General features: G+C 37.7%; 1 protein-coding gene across 8 annotated transcripts in view; it reads right to left on the bottom strand.

The window, feature by feature from the left end:
- The window catches only part of LOC105216122 (cadherin-99C), a 475,067-nt gene that overhangs the window by 762 nt on the left and 455,855 nt on the right, over nucleotides 1-18,450 (bottom strand). For all 8 annotated transcript variants that reach the window (XM_054234559.1, XM_054234517.1, XM_054234632.1 and 5 more), the window contains 4 exons: nucleotides 2,175-5,087; nucleotides 1,566-2,105; nucleotides 1,361-1,479; nucleotides 492-1,298 (listed from right to left, as the gene is read on the bottom strand). In XM_054234559.1, coding sequence (XP_054090534.1) covers nucleotides 492-1,298; nucleotides 1,361-1,479; nucleotides 1,566-2,105; nucleotides 2,175-5,087 — 4,379 coding nt within the window. The remainder of the gene's footprint in view (nucleotides 1-491; nucleotides 1,299-1,360; nucleotides 1,480-1,565; nucleotides 2,106-2,174; nucleotides 5,088-18,450) is intronic.

Here is an 18,450-nt window from a genome sequence, read left to right as displayed (position 1 = left end):
TGAAATTAAAGCGTTGCCATATTTTTTTATCTAAAATATTTACATTAGGTGGCAACGCTATATTTCTTGTATTTCTAAATCACTTAATTGACTTCAGAAATACACATAAGGAATTTTTGTTAAATTTTCGACCAATATTAATTTTGGAAATCAACAAGGTGGCAACGCCGTTTTTAAATATTAGTGTTTCTTTTGAAAATAAATATTTTTTCTTCAATATTTTTTTAAACTTTCGCGAATATTTTTTAATTATTTTTAAATGAAGTTAGGTGGCAACTCCGCAGAATTATATTTATTAAAAAATCGGTATCATAAAGGTATGGCTTAAGCAGTAAATAGGTTAGAAGTAATGTATTTTGAAGAAGACGGTAACCTATATTTAACACAAAAGAGGACGGAATTCGTTAATTTGCCCCTCTTGAACATCACAACTCTCTGCTATCCTTCAACCGCTATCTCTCTACTTCAAAAATTATATACAAACAACTCACCGTTGAAAGAGCGGATTCGTAATCGGCACATCCGCATAGCCGCGACTGTTGTGATGATGATGCTGATGATTGTTGCGTCCCAGCGTGTTTGTCATCAATTCACCCACATTCACACTGCCCTCAGCCGCACCGCCAGTTAAGGTGTTTAGACCATTTGGCCCGCCAAATGTATTCCCCCTGCGACCCATTGTGCTGTAGCTATTATTCTGCAGATTCGCCAGATTATTGCGACTCACAGCATCCAGCTTGTAACCACCATTCTGGTAGTGAGTGCCGCCATTTTGGTGCTTGATACGACCCAGCGTTAAGGTGCCGGGTAAAGTGCCGTTCGCAGCCGCCGCCAGAGGATTGGCGTTGTTGCGTGCGTTCATTTCCAGTGTGCGATTGAAGGTGTTCTGGCGATTATTCATGCCATTCATGTTGTTGTTGTTATTGTTATTGCTATTGTTATGCGCCATATTATTGAGATTGTTGTTGTTATTGTTATTGCGACGCAATGTGGTGATTGTAGCGGTAGTCGCATCGGAATGCGAAGGACTCGCCTGACCGCCGCTCGTGCCGTTCTCTTTGTGTGTAATGTAGCTGACATTGTCCAGCGAGAAGGCATGATTCTTGGCGCTAAAGTCCAACTGCAGATCATCATCGCCATCTGGTGGCACAGCCATGGCAAGGACTTGTGTCTCATACTCTTTCATATTGGCGACGTTGTCGCCGGAGTTGGCCGCTTGTGAATTGACGATGACCGGGTCGTAGCGTGTGGGGCTTGGGGCGGCATATTGACGCATGCGCTGCTTGAAGTTCTTGTACCTTTAGAGTAAGGAAAAAAAGGATTTAGTTGCAAATCTTAAAGTGTTATCGCTCCAACTCACTTCGACCACGAGATGCAAATGTAGATGATTCCGATTGTGCCGAGTATGAGTATGATAATCGAGATGGCGATTAGTGTGTAGGGGAACACGTCATCGTTGATCGCTATAGCTGCTTTAACCTGCAATGAAGTATGTCACCAATATTAATAAAAACCCATGAAATAAAGATTACGGAAGATCGCGTCCACTTCCAACCACAGCTTACCCTGGTCACTTGCTGTTTCATTTCGATCGGCGCGTATATGCCTTCAGCGGTCGCATGCGCCACACCCGAAGCTGCAAAGTTGAGTTCAGCGCGTGCTGTCGGCTCCAGCAACGCCTCACGCACCGTGGTATCATTACGCGCGAGTATCTGCTCCGTCTTGGGATCGATCAAGTAGAACCAAACATCTGTTGCGGCGGGATTTTCGACGATCGTGCCGTTGTCTGTCAAGATTTTGCGATTACTGAAACGCTCTATACCGCTTATGAGGCCATTGGTCTTCTCTTCCAACAGCTCTTCCAAGGCGCTGTAATGATTGCGTATTTCATTCGGCGCCGAATCAGAGAAGACCAAAGACATGCGATGCTGATCGTTAATCTGATTGATCACAATGCGTGCGCGTGTGTAATGCGAACCCAGCTCTTGGCCGTCGTTATCGCGTGCTTCCACATAGAACATCATGGGGAAGGTGGCGCCATCTTGGAAGAGTTTGGCTGTGCGTAAGATGCCAGTATCCTCGGTCATGACGAAGTAGGTTGTAGGCTGCGAGAGAGAGAAAGAGAGAGGGGTTATTATAATTTTTAAATAATTTAATGAAATGCCGTTACTCACCAAATGCTCATCACTAATCACATTATCCTCTTCATCGTAGATCTTGTAACGTATCATGCCGTACTTGCCGGAATCACGATCGGTAGCGCGCACTTGCAAGATCGGTGTATCGATGTCCACTTCGGGCCCCACCACCGCATAGAATGTGTCTTTGCGCGTCGGGTGTGCACGATTGAAAACGAACTCGGGCGCATTGTCATTGTCATCCTGCACAATAATTTTTACCAAAGCCAGGCTCCTCTGGGGATTCACGAAGTATTTATGTGAAATGAGACGTATGCTCAGCGTGTAGGCGGTAGTGTTCTCAAAATCGAGGTGTTTGATCAATTTTACACCGCAACCGTGATCTTCAGTCACAATATCGAATATATCCATATCATTACCGTTAACTATTTCACACTTAAAGCTTGGTGTGCCGTCGCGTGATTTCTTTGAATTGATCACTTGTATAACTTTAATCGTAGCATTGATGCCTGTGGTCTCTGGAACGCCTGTGGTATAACTGTCATCGCTGAAAGCCAAACCGATGCTTTCTGGACTCATTATGGCACCATCATTCGTTTTACCTTCCATCATATTGCTCTCATTCGGATCGATCAGTAGATGACGTACGAAAACAGGCAAAGTAGCTACGGAACTCAGCTGTGGCTCACCCATATCGTAGGCGCGTATATCCACCTGATACTCGGTATCCTCTTCCTTGCGTAGATCATCTCTTATACGTACTGTACCCGAGTCGGCGTCCACTTGGAAATATTTTAAGGCTTTACCACGTCCGACCATCTCGTAGCGCACCACATTGCCCGGTGATGAGCCATCGCCATCTATAGCCGCCATTGTTGCTATGCGTGTGCCGATCGATTGATCGTCATTTACCGTAACAGGTTCCGGTACAGCGGCAAAGACCGGACGCACATCGTTGCGATCATCAACTTCGATGAAAATACGTATGGTGTCACCGGGTCCATCGCCATCATTCTCAATTGTGCCGACAATAAGTTCGTGCTGTTTCTTCTTCTCATAATCCAGTCCAGTGGTGGTGCGTACTTCACCTGTGTGTGGCGAAATCTTAAAGAGGTCTGCTTCCCCTTTGCGTATCACGTATGTGATCTGTTGCACCGTATCCGGATCAAAAGCTTGTACGGTTGCTACCAAGAAGTCGGCCTCATTCTCGGGCACATGCACATCTATGCGTGCATCCGTGAACTTCGGTACCTCATCGGGCAGATCACGCACTTGCACTGTAACGCTCGCTGTACCGAGTCGCGCATCTGGCGCACCATCCTTGGCGGTCACCACGAAGCGGTACTCCTTCTGACGCTCATAGTCCAAAGGAGCGGCGGTGCGTATTTCGCCCGATTTGCCGTCGATTGCGAAAGGTATATCTTGTGGCACGAAGTAAGTGATCTCTGCATTGATACCTTCATCTGCATCCGTGGCATGTACAATGCCCACAAAAGCATCTTTTTGGCCTTCATCCACTTCGAATACGTAAGGCAGTGTAGACTCATCGAATTCGGGGTTTTTGTCATTGATATCGGTCACCTTGATGTTCACGGTAGCGCTACTTGACAGACCGCCATTATCTTCAGCTAATACGGTAAGCTGGTAGCGTGTAAGACTCTCTCGATCTAATTTGCGTATCACCATAATGACACCACTTTCTTGACCCACAGCAAATTGTCGCAAATCATTGCCCGAAACAATTGAGTACACGACCGGGTCATTTTCGGGATCTTCGGCATGCACTACCGTTACGGTGGAATTGATTTCCGCACCTTCGCTTACTTGCACCTCATAGATGGGTTTGACGAACTTTGGCGGTTTCGTATTTGGTCCTGGTGTTACAGCGATTTCGACAATAGCTTGCGACGAGAGACCACCATTATCTGTGGCCTGCACTGTGATGCTGTATTGTTCGCCAGCCAATAAACGACCTCGGGTCTCTATTTCACCAGTCTTTTCATCGATGTGGAACTTCTGCTGTCCATTATTCGACACATGATATATGGAGTATGTGATTATGGCATTTTCACCTTCATCATTATCGGTCGCAGTCACCTTAGTGACATTGCGTTGGCCATCACCAGCGGTTATCGTGATTGGTGGTACCATTGCGAGCTTGGGTGGATTGTCATTTACATCGCGCAGGTGTACGGTTAGACTAAGTGGCGCGCTGGCGGCATTGGTGCGCGGTTCACGTGCAACCACTTGGAACTTGTAGCGTCCCGGCGCTGGTGGATCGCGATCTAAACCCTCTTCATTAACAATCAAAACACCGTCGTGTGTAACGTCGAAAGAAGGCGTTGTCAGCTCATAAATATAATCGGGTTTCGGATCATCTTCACCTAAATCGGCGTCTGTGGTCTTGAAGGAGATCGCCGTGCCATTTGCGTCTACGACACGTGTGCCAATTGGTGAGTTCTCATCGACATAACCTTCAATATTGCTGGCACTTATAACCGGCGGATTGGCATCGACGGGCTTCACGTTGATCGTCAATTTGGCCGTGGTGAAACGTTTCGCCTCCGAGACTTCCTCGGCTTTAACGACAATATCATATTTTTTGGCTGTCGAGGTATCCACAGCTTTGATCTGCTTCAACACGCCCGTTTGCTCGTCGATCTCGAAGTAGTCGGCATAGTTATTGGGCATGCCACTGGCGAAGGAGTAACGTATCGGCGAACTGATTGTGTCCAAGTCCACGGCTTGTATGCGTTCGGGTGTAACAGTAAGCACACCTTGCAGTGAGCCCGCTGGCACCGAGGCCGAGTACTCAGGGTTGATGCAGGCGCCATCGAGCAGTACACAGCCGCGATAAATGAACGAGGGGTCCTGATCGTCCGAATCGGCGATGTTCACCGTCAGCGTGGTGGTCGAGGAGAGGCGCTCCGAAACGTTGCGTGCACGATCCTAAAATGGTAAGAAATATAAATGTGTGTAAATTAACGCATTTCAATCGCAATTAATGTCAACTTCGGCAGCACAAACTAGTAAATAGTCGTAAGTGCACAATTAAAATGTAAATGCCACGTTCGTTTCGCAAATGGAATTTGTCGCTAAATAACCGTCACTTTATGACCATAAAATAACCTGTCGCCCAGACAATATAATTAAGCAGTTTAGCTGCGACGCTCGTCGTCGGCATCGCGTAGGCTTCGCAAGAGAGCGGGTGCAGTTTCTGAAAAGCTTTCTGTTTTTATTATTTTTTCTAATTCTAGTTATTGTTGTTGTAGTGCTTATTGCCCTGTTCGGGCAAATGCAATTTAAATAATTGCGCGCATGCGCAATGCTATAAATTTAGTTTCGTCGCTTGTTGGTTGTTGTGGCGACGGGTCGCTAGAATGGCACCTTCGAAGTCCACAGCTCGGCGTGTTGTGACTGCTTAGTGGCCGGGCCGCATTGAAACGCAACCGACCGACCAGCAGCCAATAGTGGCCGCCAGTGGCGCGTCTAATCAATACTTGTCATGGCCATTTGTAGCGTGCGCTCTCTTGCTTAAGTTGATTCTTTTGCTGCGCTGCTGTTGTTGTTGCAAAACGAGACCAATGGTCACCACTAGCCATTTTATGTGTAGGTTTGTCTTTTGACTGCGCTAATTGAATGCAATTTTTCAAGCTTAGTGTTTCTAAATTGTCTGCTTTTTTCGATATTAACTTTAAATTTTGCTTAGTAATTGACTTTAAGGTGAAGTTACGTTGACACTGAGATTTTTGAGTTGTTTTTTATTGTTAGATTTAGTTTTTAGAAACTGACTCTCCTCCGTAAAAGTGATATGTAAGGACTACGTAGAAGGTTTGCACCGACTGCAGCTGAAGTATTATAAAAAAATCGGACGACGTCACTATAAGAAGATGTTGTCTACACTGACTATAATTTTTCTTCTTATCGCGCTATTTTAAAATTTTCCTTCGTTAAAAGCAAATCCGCTAGAGAAACGTTAAAGTTTTGGGGGATGGTACTCTATCACTTCGAACTGCGAAGGAATGGTTTCGAAGATTCAGAGCGGGTGAAAACGACACCATGACCGGAAGACCTGTGACGACGAATACCGATCAAATCGTGAAAAATATTGAGTTAGAGTGGCATGTGGCATCATCTCCCAGGAGATGGGAGTTAGTCACCAAACCATTTTAAACCATCTGAAGAAGGCTGGATACAGAAGGAAAAAAGCTTGATGTTTGAGTGCCGCATGACTTGACGCAAAAAAAACCAGAAGGTTCCGAATGAACGCCTGCGATGTGCTGCTTAAACGAAACGAACTCGACCCATTTTTAAAGCTGATGGTGATTGGCGATGAAAAATGGATCATATACGACAAAATCATATACGGTCGTGATCGAAGGCCGGTGAATCGTCCCAAACAGTGGCCAAGCCGGGATTGACAGCCAGGAAGGTTTTGCTGTGTTTTTAGTGGGATTGAAAGGGAATCATCCACTATGAGCCGCTTCCATATAACCAGATGCTTAATTCTACCATCTAAAGTGGAAACTGGACCACTTGAAGCAAGCGATCGACCAGAAGCATCCAGAATTGGCCAACAGGAGGGGGGTGTTCCACCAAGACAACGCCAGACCACACACTTTATTGATGACTCGTCAGAAGATACGCGAGCTCGGATGGGAGGTTTCATCGCATCCACCATATAACCCGGACATAGCGCCAAGTGATTACCACCGGTACCTGTCCATGGCGAACGCCTTTGGTGGTGTAAAGTTGAACTTAAAAAAGGCTTGTGAAAAGTGGCTATCAGCGGATGGGGGATATTATATAATATTATATTTAACTGAATTTGACTTGAGAACTTGAACTTGACTTTGACATATTATATATGAAGAAGTATAGTGTTTTCTTTTCTCGATGAAAATGCTGCATTACCTCTTTGAATGTGTTCCATTTTTTACATGATAAAATAACAAAAAAATGTACTCCTATTATGCTGGTCAACTTATTATTTCTGAATCTTTAGGTTATTAGCTGGAATCGTCCATCTTTCTTGACACTAATATAAAGTTAGACCCTCTCCCTTTCCTTATGGTTTTAATTTTCTTATTGTTGTATATTTATAAGACTCTAACATTAGTTTCTATTATTCACTTAAGCTTTCGGTAAATTCAGTGTAATTGCATTAGTCATCGCACCAAAGGTGTTAGTCACCCTGTGAGTAGAGTTTACAATCACTCTGAAAACAAACTGACTCCTTCTACAGCAAATTTGAATGTATTGATTTCAAAAACTATAAACACACCAAAGTTATGACACAGCTATTAGACATTCTGACCCCAGAAACAACATGAATGCCTTTTTTTAAGCGCCTTTTAGGAATTATCTCACAGTAATAGCTTAAATAAAATGCTTTTACATATAGGAATACCAACAACAAAGACGCATGCACACTTAGTTGCAGTCCAGGAAAGTGAATTTCCTCGCATAAGCTGGCATCAATTGCGTAATTCTCACCCATAACGAAATTTACGCCATTTTTGGCCGGCAATTCGACAGTTGTACAAATGTCATAGATGGAAGTGTGTGTATGTGTGCATATACTTGCTTATATGTTATGTCTTGTAACTCCGCTTAGATGCAGTGAAAATTACTGTCATCTCTATATGAACTAGCGGTCACAAACATACTTGATTACATGCTTACATATGTATATACGTGTGTATATGTATGTGTGCATAAAAATGTTACAGCATTAAGCTTAGTTTATGTACACTTGTTGGTGTTGGTGTTGGTGCGATTCGCAGGCGTCAGAGGGCAATGTACGGTTTGTTACGTATTTTTATGTTATTGTTATTACTGTTGTTGCTGTTTGTGACATGCGGAAATTGTCGTCATGCGAATAATGTACACTTTGACTCTGGAGTGCCATGTGGTTGACATTTATTGTTGTTGTAGACAATTATTGACACTATTTGTTGTTGTTTTCTTGGACTTCGCCAAAATCATGCAACAACTATGTAATTGCAATAAAAATTACGAAAAAAAACGATTACATATGCAAAAACCGTTATGCCGCACACCTACATGAACACATGTTTATATACACACTAATAAAAATTAATCCCACGAGATTAATCGATTTTCAAAGCGCAATTTTTTGATTTTTTTTTAATTTTCGTTGAAAAATCAGCAATTTTTTTGGAATTTCGAAACTTTCGATTTTCATGGCGGCTAATTCGATGTGTATGCTGCTGTGCGCTGTCTCAATATTCGACACTTCTTTGCAATCAAAATTTTTTTCATACTTTTAGTTCGTTTTACGATTTGTAGCGAAAATGCTTTGAATTTCTATGCGCGCCGTTGCAAGCGCGGCTCAATTCACGCTTAAACTTGCTTACAAACACACTGTGAATTTTTTTAGTGTGCTTTGTGCTTTGCGCGCACGTAAATTCATTACAACCCGCATGCGGCTAAAATTACAAATGAATGGATTAGAGTTGACTTTTTGTTGATTTTTATACAATGTGGCAACACTGTTTGCGTTTATTAGCTGCAATGGATTATGTAAAACATTCATCAATGCATTAAACGCATGCGAGCACAGCTTGAGAATTATTTGAGGGAAAAAAATATTTTCCAAATCAAAAGACTTAAGGCACGAACTCGATTTAAAATTTTTTGTTTGATATTTTGAAAAGATTATAAAGTAAGATTGCTTGTTGATTTCTTTTGTATGAAAGGAAAACAATATATTTTCTAGCTTGAAATAACAAATATAAAAGTAATGAGAAAATTTGAGAAATATATTTTTAAAAATCAATAATTTTTTTAATTTGATTTGAATTTATTAGACATATTTTTGCATCAAGTAATGAATTAAAATAAAATTATTGTTATTTAAAAAAATATTTTTTTAGGAAAAAAAAATTACATATTTATAATTTTTTTAATATTTTATTATGCAGAAAATGCTTTGAATGTAGATATTTTAAACTAATATAAAAAAAATTAATTTAAATAATATTATTAACAAAAAATTATTCAAAATTCAAAAAAAAAAAAAAAATAATATAAAAAAAATTATTATTGTTAAAAATTTTTATTATTCAAAAATTGTAATATAATAAGAATATTTTTTTAATGTTTCTTATGCAGAAAATGCTTCGAAGGTGTAACTTTAAAAAATTATATACACCATGATATTAGGAAATATTTCAAATAAAATCATCTCTCCAAGTTACTGATTTTTGAACTGATCAGCAAAAATATACATAAAAAATAAAATAAAATTAAAAAAAAAGTTTAACAATTTGTTCTTCTCACATCTCAAGAAATAATTGAGCATAAAACAATTACAAAAAGAACTCAGCACAAAAAGAATTTGTGGTCCACCTAATGTGCTGTCATTAGTAAAGTTTCAATTCTTTACAATTTCAATAAGTTAAATTCTCAAAAGTGCTTTACAACAACACAATGCTCGAGTAAATGTTAAAATTGACGACTTGAATGTGTTATTTAATTTACAATCAACACTCACTTTGGCAAATAGTAATTTAGCTGCCAAGAAGAATTGAAAAAAGCACATACAAACATAAATAATTAAGTGTTAAAAAAAGCTTGAGTTACAAAGAGTGACAGCAAATATAGAAAGAAAATATTAAAGCAGCCATTAAAGACAAAGGTAAGCCAAAGAATAGATGCTATGAAATATTACTTCACACTTATTGTATACACACATATACATATGCATGTGTGTATTCTTTCAGCTGCGCGTGTGCATTTCACACAATCGAAAGCCATCCAACACACATTTGTCAGCATTACCTTAATGATGTGCTGCCTGCCACTCGCCAGCCATTGTGGCTGTCACTAAATGTGACTGTTTGTAGTATGGACCGAACGCTACATTATTGTATGCCGCAGCAATCATTTGCGCTTTTCAAAACGCTAATAAATGAGTTTGTGGCGAATAGACAGGTGGCGGATATGGCATTTATTGCTATTTCTGTTTATTTATATACTTCTATCTATATTGTTCTTATGTTTGCTTATTATTGTTTTAATTTTTTGAAAATTCTTTATCGCATTTATCGCCTTTTCTGTAAGACAATGACAAACACATCTATTCATGTATGTATTCTTGCTTTCTTTGTTCATTGCCAAGCAAGTTTGTGTCTTAAGTCTTTTGAATTTTTTCTTTGACTTGTTTAATGGACACGCGAAACGTGTAGTGTTGGTGTTATTGTAATGAGATTTAATTATTAAATATTTTTTTACTTATTTTTTAATTTAATTTTATAACGGTTTAAGAACTGGTGAGTCAAGTTTGCTGCTTTTTTATATAGTTAATATTGAATTGCTTTGATTAGATCGCTAAAGAAGTGTCAGCAAGCGTAGTGTTGCTGCAGTCTTATGTGGTTCTATTGACAGGTTTGTAATCTTTATATATTTATGCAATATTTGCAACTGGTTTCAATTAGACGGCCAACTGAGCGACAAGTTTTTCAGTTTCTTCATAAAAAATTAAAAAAAAAATTTTAAAATTTTTTTTGTTTTAAATTCATAAAAAATTTTAAAGAAAAATATAAAAATATTTATATTTAAAATATGCAAAAATTGCTAAAAATGCAGCAATTACTTTTTCCATGCCAAATTTTTATATTACTGATTACCAAGAAATTATTTAAAAATATTTGGAAATTAAAAAAATATATAAACACCAGAAATAATTTTTATTTTAAATATAACAAGTACCTTACAACTATAAAAAGTAGTAAATTTGGCGAAATTAAAAATTTTCGAAAAGTTTTATTTTTCATAAAATTCAAAAATATTTGCAACACCTTGGGCTTCCAATTAAGCAACTCATAAATTTTTTATCTAAACACAAAATAAAATAAATTAGCCAGCATAATAAATTTGACTAATTTTTGGCATTGCGAAATATAAATAAATAAATACCAAAGTTAATTAAAAACATTTATTTTAATTGGCAATTATTTATTTTGCAATATTCAACGAATTCAAGTATTTATTTATTGTTGCCAATAATAAATAATGCTAATGACACAATTAGCAATAATTGGCTTTGTAAGCGATTTATGAAACATATGTTAACTGCATAAGCACAGTTTAATTGCGAAATAATTGATTTTAAGAGACAAGTCTACCAAATCACTGCTTAAATTAACACCCCACAAATGGCACACAAGTGTTAACTACAGACACCCACGATTCGCTTGTTAGCTAAATTGCAACATAAAAATAAGAAAAAAAAAAAAAAAATATTTGTTTATTTATACTTGAATTTTTCATCTTCAAGCACACGACGCGTACGCTGCTAATTAACACGCAAAATCCGCCTACCAATAAACAACAACAGCGCCACAAAAGACGTTAAATACGCCAAGCCTTGCGTTGAAGAAACAACAACTAAACAGTTATGCGCGCGAAAATTTTGCGCAAATAACAAATATTAATTGGCAGCAGGCGGAAAAATAATGAATAATAATAGAAAAATTGAAATAAAAAAATTTGTTTGTGCGTGGCCAAAAAGTTGTTATTTCAATCAGCAAGCAAGCAGGCGGGCAGCTGCTAAATATTTTTGCCAACGAAATTTGCATTTTCCATCAGGTGTTGCAGCGAAAATATGCATACATTTTGCAAACGAACGAACTCCAACGGTATGCCACATGTGGCAGTCAATAACGGAAAAATATTTACCGCCTATTCGCATGCCATTTAAGGCAGATTTCTTAATTTCGCGATGGAGATATTGAATACATACATTCATATTATTTTTATTTTTTTTTGTATTCTCATACAAAACAGGTCGTCACACTATCTCGGAAGTGGGTGTGCATAAATAACGCCAGATTCGTTTGCCGATAGTGACGTTGTAGCGCTGGTTGCTGCTGTTGTTTTGATTTTTTTGTTGCATTTTATCGTTTACTTGATTTTTCGACACCGATTGCATGCGGCGGCACACACTTGTTGGCGTTTGCGCAATTAAAATTCTTTACAAAATTTATCTTGTTGTTGTTGTAAATTTACTAGTGAAACAGGTTATATTTAAGCTTAAATAAAACATAAGCTTGTAATGCCATAAAAGGCATATCGAAAAGCATTAAGTGCAATTATCGCAGCGAGAAGTCAAAATGATTGCTGATTGGATACATACTTACATACAGAATGCTTGCTAGATATGCATGTAAATATGTTTGTTGCACAGCGGCAGTCTGCGAAATCAATTACTGAGAGTCGGTAGATAATAAAATATATTAATTAATAATATTCGCTTTGCATATATGCAGATAAACCTGCTTAGATTCTTAATGAATTGTAAAAGAACTCAGCAGATTAATTGCAGAATATTGAGGTTGAGAGTATAATAAATTTTATATGGCCTTAATTTAGCTTTAAATAGTATGTGTCTATGTGCGATTAGCATGGTATTTATTAATATTTTTTATTAATTATCATTAAATTAAATAGCGAACCTTTCTCATCAATCTCTAAATGTGGTCAGTTGATTTAGGTTAGGCGAAACTATTTTTGCGATTGTTGATTTCTTATGCGTTTTCTTAATGCTCTCTTGATAAGTACAGTTGTATATTAGGGGCTATACCAGTGCGACACTTTCAAAAAATATATATTTTTTTTAATTTTTGCTTATTCCATAGTTTATTTTTTAAAAAATGCCCTGTGAAAGCGTTAAGGTCCTATCTTGAATGATTTTTGAATAGCAGAGTTCTAAAGAGCGACCGCGGCGCGGCGAAACGGCATTTTTGAAAATTGCTGACATCAAAACTCAACTAGCCATTGACCGATCGACTTCAAATTGAGTATTCTTGAATATATTTACTGTACAATGACCTATCTTTTTGAAGACACGTTTTTTACCTAAAAAACCAAACTTTTTTTTCAGAACTACGCCATTTTGTTTACTTTTGATATTCTTCAATAATCGTAGGTCATTGTATTAGAAATACTTTCAACTTTAAGAACCTTTTTGTTTTTTTTTTTGTTTTATCTACGCATTCAGACGGATTTATGTCAACAGTTGGGGAATCTTGTTTTGGCATCTTCGTTATTGTTCAATATTTTTGAAAAAAAGCTTAAAATATAGCTGAAAATATACCTTATTATGTCCAAAAAACTTCAATAAATTCGATTTAAAAAAAAATGACGAAAATCTCCTAATTTTTCATGGGTTACACTGGTATAGCCACTTAATTATAAAATATTAATCATTCCGTGAGTTTCACAGAGATATATGAACATTTGAAATGCTTCCTTAATAATTAATATTATGTCATACTGGGTACTACGGGTGGTATAAGTAATATCTGAAGGGATTTATAGTATATTATCTGGCTTCATTAAAGTTTTGAGATCTAAAATCAACTGCAAATTTAAGTTTGGATAAAACGACAGAAAACAATATAAGGTTAAATGGAATCAAAAATTGACTGTACACTCGGCTGGGTATTGGTCTTAAACACTTTTTTCCGAGGTATTGAGTTATAAGTAAAAAATTAATATTCTCTGTTTTTCGAAGTAAGCCTCCAATATCGAAATATTTTCCCTCATAAACACGGATTTGGTCCAGTACCGAGAAAAAGATGTTGCCGTATAGTGTTATTAAAATGTGCCCCTAAGCAGATAATTTGCTCCAGTAAGTATGTGATAATTTTTACTCAACTTCTTATGGTCAAATTCTACTTTTCTTTTTTATAATTGTGGTTAAATGAAGTGAAGCATCAAATTAGTCTCAAATATACCAGTTTATAACATGAAGTCCCTGTCGGAAATCCAACTAGACCGATTTAGATTATCAATACCAGCCGGACATGGTATTTTGTGTTCGAAATTATAATATTTTCGGTAGATGCAAGTCTGAAAACCTAGATGACGCTACTGGTTGTAATATGTATAAGCAGTAAGAAGCTTTAGAAAATAAAGGAGCGTAATAAAGTATTTTGAGTAATGTATTTCATTAATATATATTATTAGATTATTGGAGATAAAATTTAAATATATATAAAAAGGTATGACATAAAACCAAATTCTCATTTCAAGTTGCCTACATATAGGCGCAAACTAAAATTTGAGTTGTCAAAAGGTTTAATTATTATTTTAGACATAATAAAACTACTTAACAATGAATTAACAAATCAAGAAATGTGTAAAACTATAAATAAATTCTACGGTAAGATATTCCTTTAGTGTAACAGAGATCAATATAATTGAGATCAACGATTGCAGTTCACAAGTTAAAAAATGTATTTCAGAAACTAAAACCTAGCTAAAGTTTCGCCTTCAGGTCGCTACCAATGCGACAGTAATTGCAGTTTATTGAATTTTAGCTGCAGTCTCTGCGCAAATGTCGTAACTCGGGCCATTGCTCCATTTCGTACCGAGACAATTTAAGAATTTGTGGCAAACGATTTCAATATCAAAATCGCAAAATAATGGCTTGAGCACAAAAAAAGCAAAGAAAAATTAAACATTAGACGAAAAAGATTGCAGTGAAAAGCAAAGTAGCGCTACAAAAACTCTAAAGCAACGCAAGAATCGAATGCGGCGAAATCACCTTACTGCAACACACAGCGAAGTATACACGTGCAACCGCAGTAATAATGACTGTGGCATAAATAAGCTCTCGTTGTTGTTGTTGCTGTTGTTATTGGCAATACCGATGTGAAGAAAAATCTGATCAATAAATTTGCAAAAGTAAAAACAATAATAACAAGTTGCAGAAAATCGAAAAGATACCCTTTTACTCGGTGGAGCGCAACTCAACGGTCCACGTCATGAAAGTGGATTATGAAAACTTCCCAAGCAAAGAATTTTATTTTTATTTTCATTCATATTTTGTTGTTGGTACGTGTGGCATGATGTTGCGCAAAACTATGCGCCGCTGCCACACAAGGTACGAGTACCTGCCACACGTAGCAAGCAATGAGCGGGTGCTTGGTTGTGCGCCATGGCACGTAACTAGTCGCCGTGTTATGATTGCAACATGACCCACAGCAAAACCTGATGAGTGCCGCAATGTGGCTTAGAAGGCGGCCATACTGCTAAGTTGCTTGATTGTGTGTATGCAACTGTTGCATGGTGCTTGTTGTTCGCTGCTTGGCACTGGCGCTGTCGTTGATGGTGATGGCGATGACGCCGCTGTTGATTAGTGCGAACTACTCAAGTAGCCGCACAACACAGCGGCGCACAGAAAACAAGAGTGCCAGCGCGGCTATTTGGAAGTTGCAATTTGGTGCTGCGCCAGCCAAGCGAAGCGCGACGAAGCGTCAATGTGGCAGCTATCGACACGCTGTGCGTCTTGTGGCTGCCGTTGCGGCGTCGAGGCCGCTCGGGGCGCTGATATTGGATAGCTGCCGCGTTGGCTGCCAAGTTGGTCTGTTTTGGACGCGCGAATGCTGTTGGCAACTTGCAATGTGCAACTTGCAAATTGGCGTGTGGCAAGCAGTGCACTATTTCTATTTCTATTTCTACTTCTAGTTTTCCTTTTTTCTTTGCTTGGCTTAAACGTCATTTTACTTATTTAAGTTTAATGAAGTCGCAAAGCGTTGCTGAGCAGATCTTATCACCTTGCCACTTGCTACTGGCGCTTTTGCGAAATGTGAAATGTTTATGCAACAATTTTTGCTGATTTTTACATAAATGCCGCACAAGTGTCGTGGCGGTTGAATGTTGCACGAACGCATGTGTGGTCCCTGAGTATACGAAATAAATAAAATAAAATCAAATTGCCATCAGTTAACAATTTCAAACTGTACGTGAGCAGAAATGTGGCAAACAGCCAATACTCAAACAATATTTGAACAACTACCGATCTAAGTTAGACAATAATTTCGTGCCACAATTGTATAAGAGGCACTGAATTTCCTATGCCCTTTGCAAATATTGTTCAACAACTAAAAGGTAGCTAACAAGTAGTTGGTTGCAACAAGTATCAGTAACAACCTGTCTTCATGCCACAAAAATGCCATTGCACTTCAATGCCTGCAAACAACAATGTTAATAAACAAATACAAAAATTATGAAAGCGCAAAATCAATAAAAAATTTTGTAGTGCAACACATGTCCGCCTCCTTTTGTTAAGCGTTTTTTGCATGAAGACGGCTTTGTTGCACGTTTGCATATATGCAACCATGGTTTGCTGTAGCTCTTGTTATTCATGGCTGCTACATAAGCAAAAATGTATTTACTTTGATAAATGTAGCAACGAAAAATTGTAACAACTGCCATATACTCAGCTGCCGCGGCAGCAGCAACATCAACAGCAGCAGCACGTGAATCAAATCAAAAATTGTTGAACATGAAAATTGGAGTCACAGGTCAGCGCGGACACAATGGCTGGTAGACATGACAAACGAACGTGGCGACGAGCTATTGTTGCACTGTGGCGAGTTTTACGAGAAGGAAACAATAGCAGACAATGATTTTATTGTAAATATTTTGGTAATATTGTTATATATATGTACAAGATTGATTTATATATATATATTGAATATTAAATGCATTCTGCATTCTGCATTCTTTAAATGTATATTATGAAACCAAATTTTAGTAGTCGCTACCAAATGTAATGTCTATTAGACATAAGAAATACCATCTGGTCCCACATAGGATTTATTCTTTTTAGCGAAGACTCACACCTAATACCAAGCGAGTGAAATCAACTACCATATGAAGATATCTGGAAGAAACTTAGCTGTAGTAAGTTAAATTTAACAAGTAAGGAAAGGCTAAGTTCGGATGCCATCGAAATTTTATACATTAAAGTCGGTTGAGTGATGTCTGAGATATGGTTTTTGACCCATAAGTGGGCGACGTCGCTACGCCATTTTCCTTTTTTATTAAAAATCTAAGTATAGCTTTCCTTTGCCATTTCTTCTGTAAAATTGTGTTTCTGATATTTTCGGTAAGTGAGTTAATGAATTTTTAGTAATTTTCAACATAACCTTTGTATGGGAGGAGGGCGTAGTTATTTCCGATTTCACGTATTTTCATGATGTTTGTTGGAGTACGTAAGGAAACTGACTGCAGGAAGTTTGGTTTACATAGCTTTGATAGTTTACGAGACATGTATAAAGAACTTACTAGAGGGCGGGGTCACACCCACTTTCCCAAAAAATTGGATTCAAATATGCCCCTTTCTAGTGCGATCCTTTATTCCAAATTTTACTTTTATAACTTTATGCCTTAGTAATGATAATTTATAGGTTTTCGATTTTCGCCATTTTGTGGGGTTGGCAATGGTCCGATTTTGCCCATGCTCCCAAGGTCCTAAGGGACATGTGTACCAAGTTTCGTCAATATATCTTAATTTTTACTCAAGACAGGCATACGGACAGACTCGTCTCGTCATCCCGATAATTTTGATATATACAACTCTATATCTAACTTGAGTTTTATGACTTACAAACGACCATTATGTGAACAAAACAATAATACTCGCTTAGCAACTTTGTGCCAAATTAATATTCAAATTTAATAAGCCTTTTCGCACAGCCAAATTAATTTAATCCATTAAGATTATAATTGAGAAGCCAGTGTTTGCCTTTCGCACAGCCAGCTACTCGATTAACGATCAGCTGTTATAAAGCTGACTACTATTTTATCAATAAACATGGCCCAATTTGCAGTGTGGAGAAAAATTCACAGAATTGCATTCCAGTACCAACTCGATTTGTACTCGATTAAAAATTAATTAGTAAAATACGATTTTTCTTTTGCATGGTAAATCGATCTAATTCAGCGTTTCGATCGAGCATAGACCGCTTCATTTATCAATTAACTCCTGTGCGAGCAGACTATTAGTCCACAATACCGCAAACGTAATAAATTTTGAAATAGCAGCACTACAGCGCCATCTACAGATAGCTTCTGAAATTTTATTCTTATGTACTTGACGCCGATTTTACTTTGGAATATTCCAACTAACTTTTTTGTAAGGCACTGATTACATATTTGTAGACTGCCTGAATTTTTATTTTCTTCTAGATTCCGAAAAAATAGCAACTATATACCATAACTAATTACAATATAAATGTGTATACCTCTAACACATTTTTCAAAAATTAAACACTTGATTATTCAGAGACTTGGAGAAACCTGTCTTTATTAAAATGTTAAAATCTTGAAAATATTCCCATATGAAAGCGCTATGCAACAGAGTGCATGCGGTAAAAATTATTAGTGGGTATATTTTACATGTGTTCGTGTTTGTCTACATCCATCAGCATTAAAGAAAACTCGTTTTAGAATTAGCAACACTTGTAAATTAAAACCTCCATCTATCAAACAG

The sequence above is a fragment of the Zeugodacus cucurbitae genome, chromosome 2, assembly GCF_028554725.1.
Source record: "Zeugodacus cucurbitae isolate PBARC_wt_2022May chromosome 2, idZeuCucr1.2, whole genome shotgun sequence".
Classification (NCBI taxonomy): domain Eukaryota; kingdom Metazoa; phylum Arthropoda; class Insecta; order Diptera; family Tephritidae; genus Zeugodacus; species Zeugodacus cucurbitae.
The sequence above is the reverse complement of the archived record's forward strand: the minus strand, read 5'-3'. Positions and strand labels throughout refer to the sequence as shown.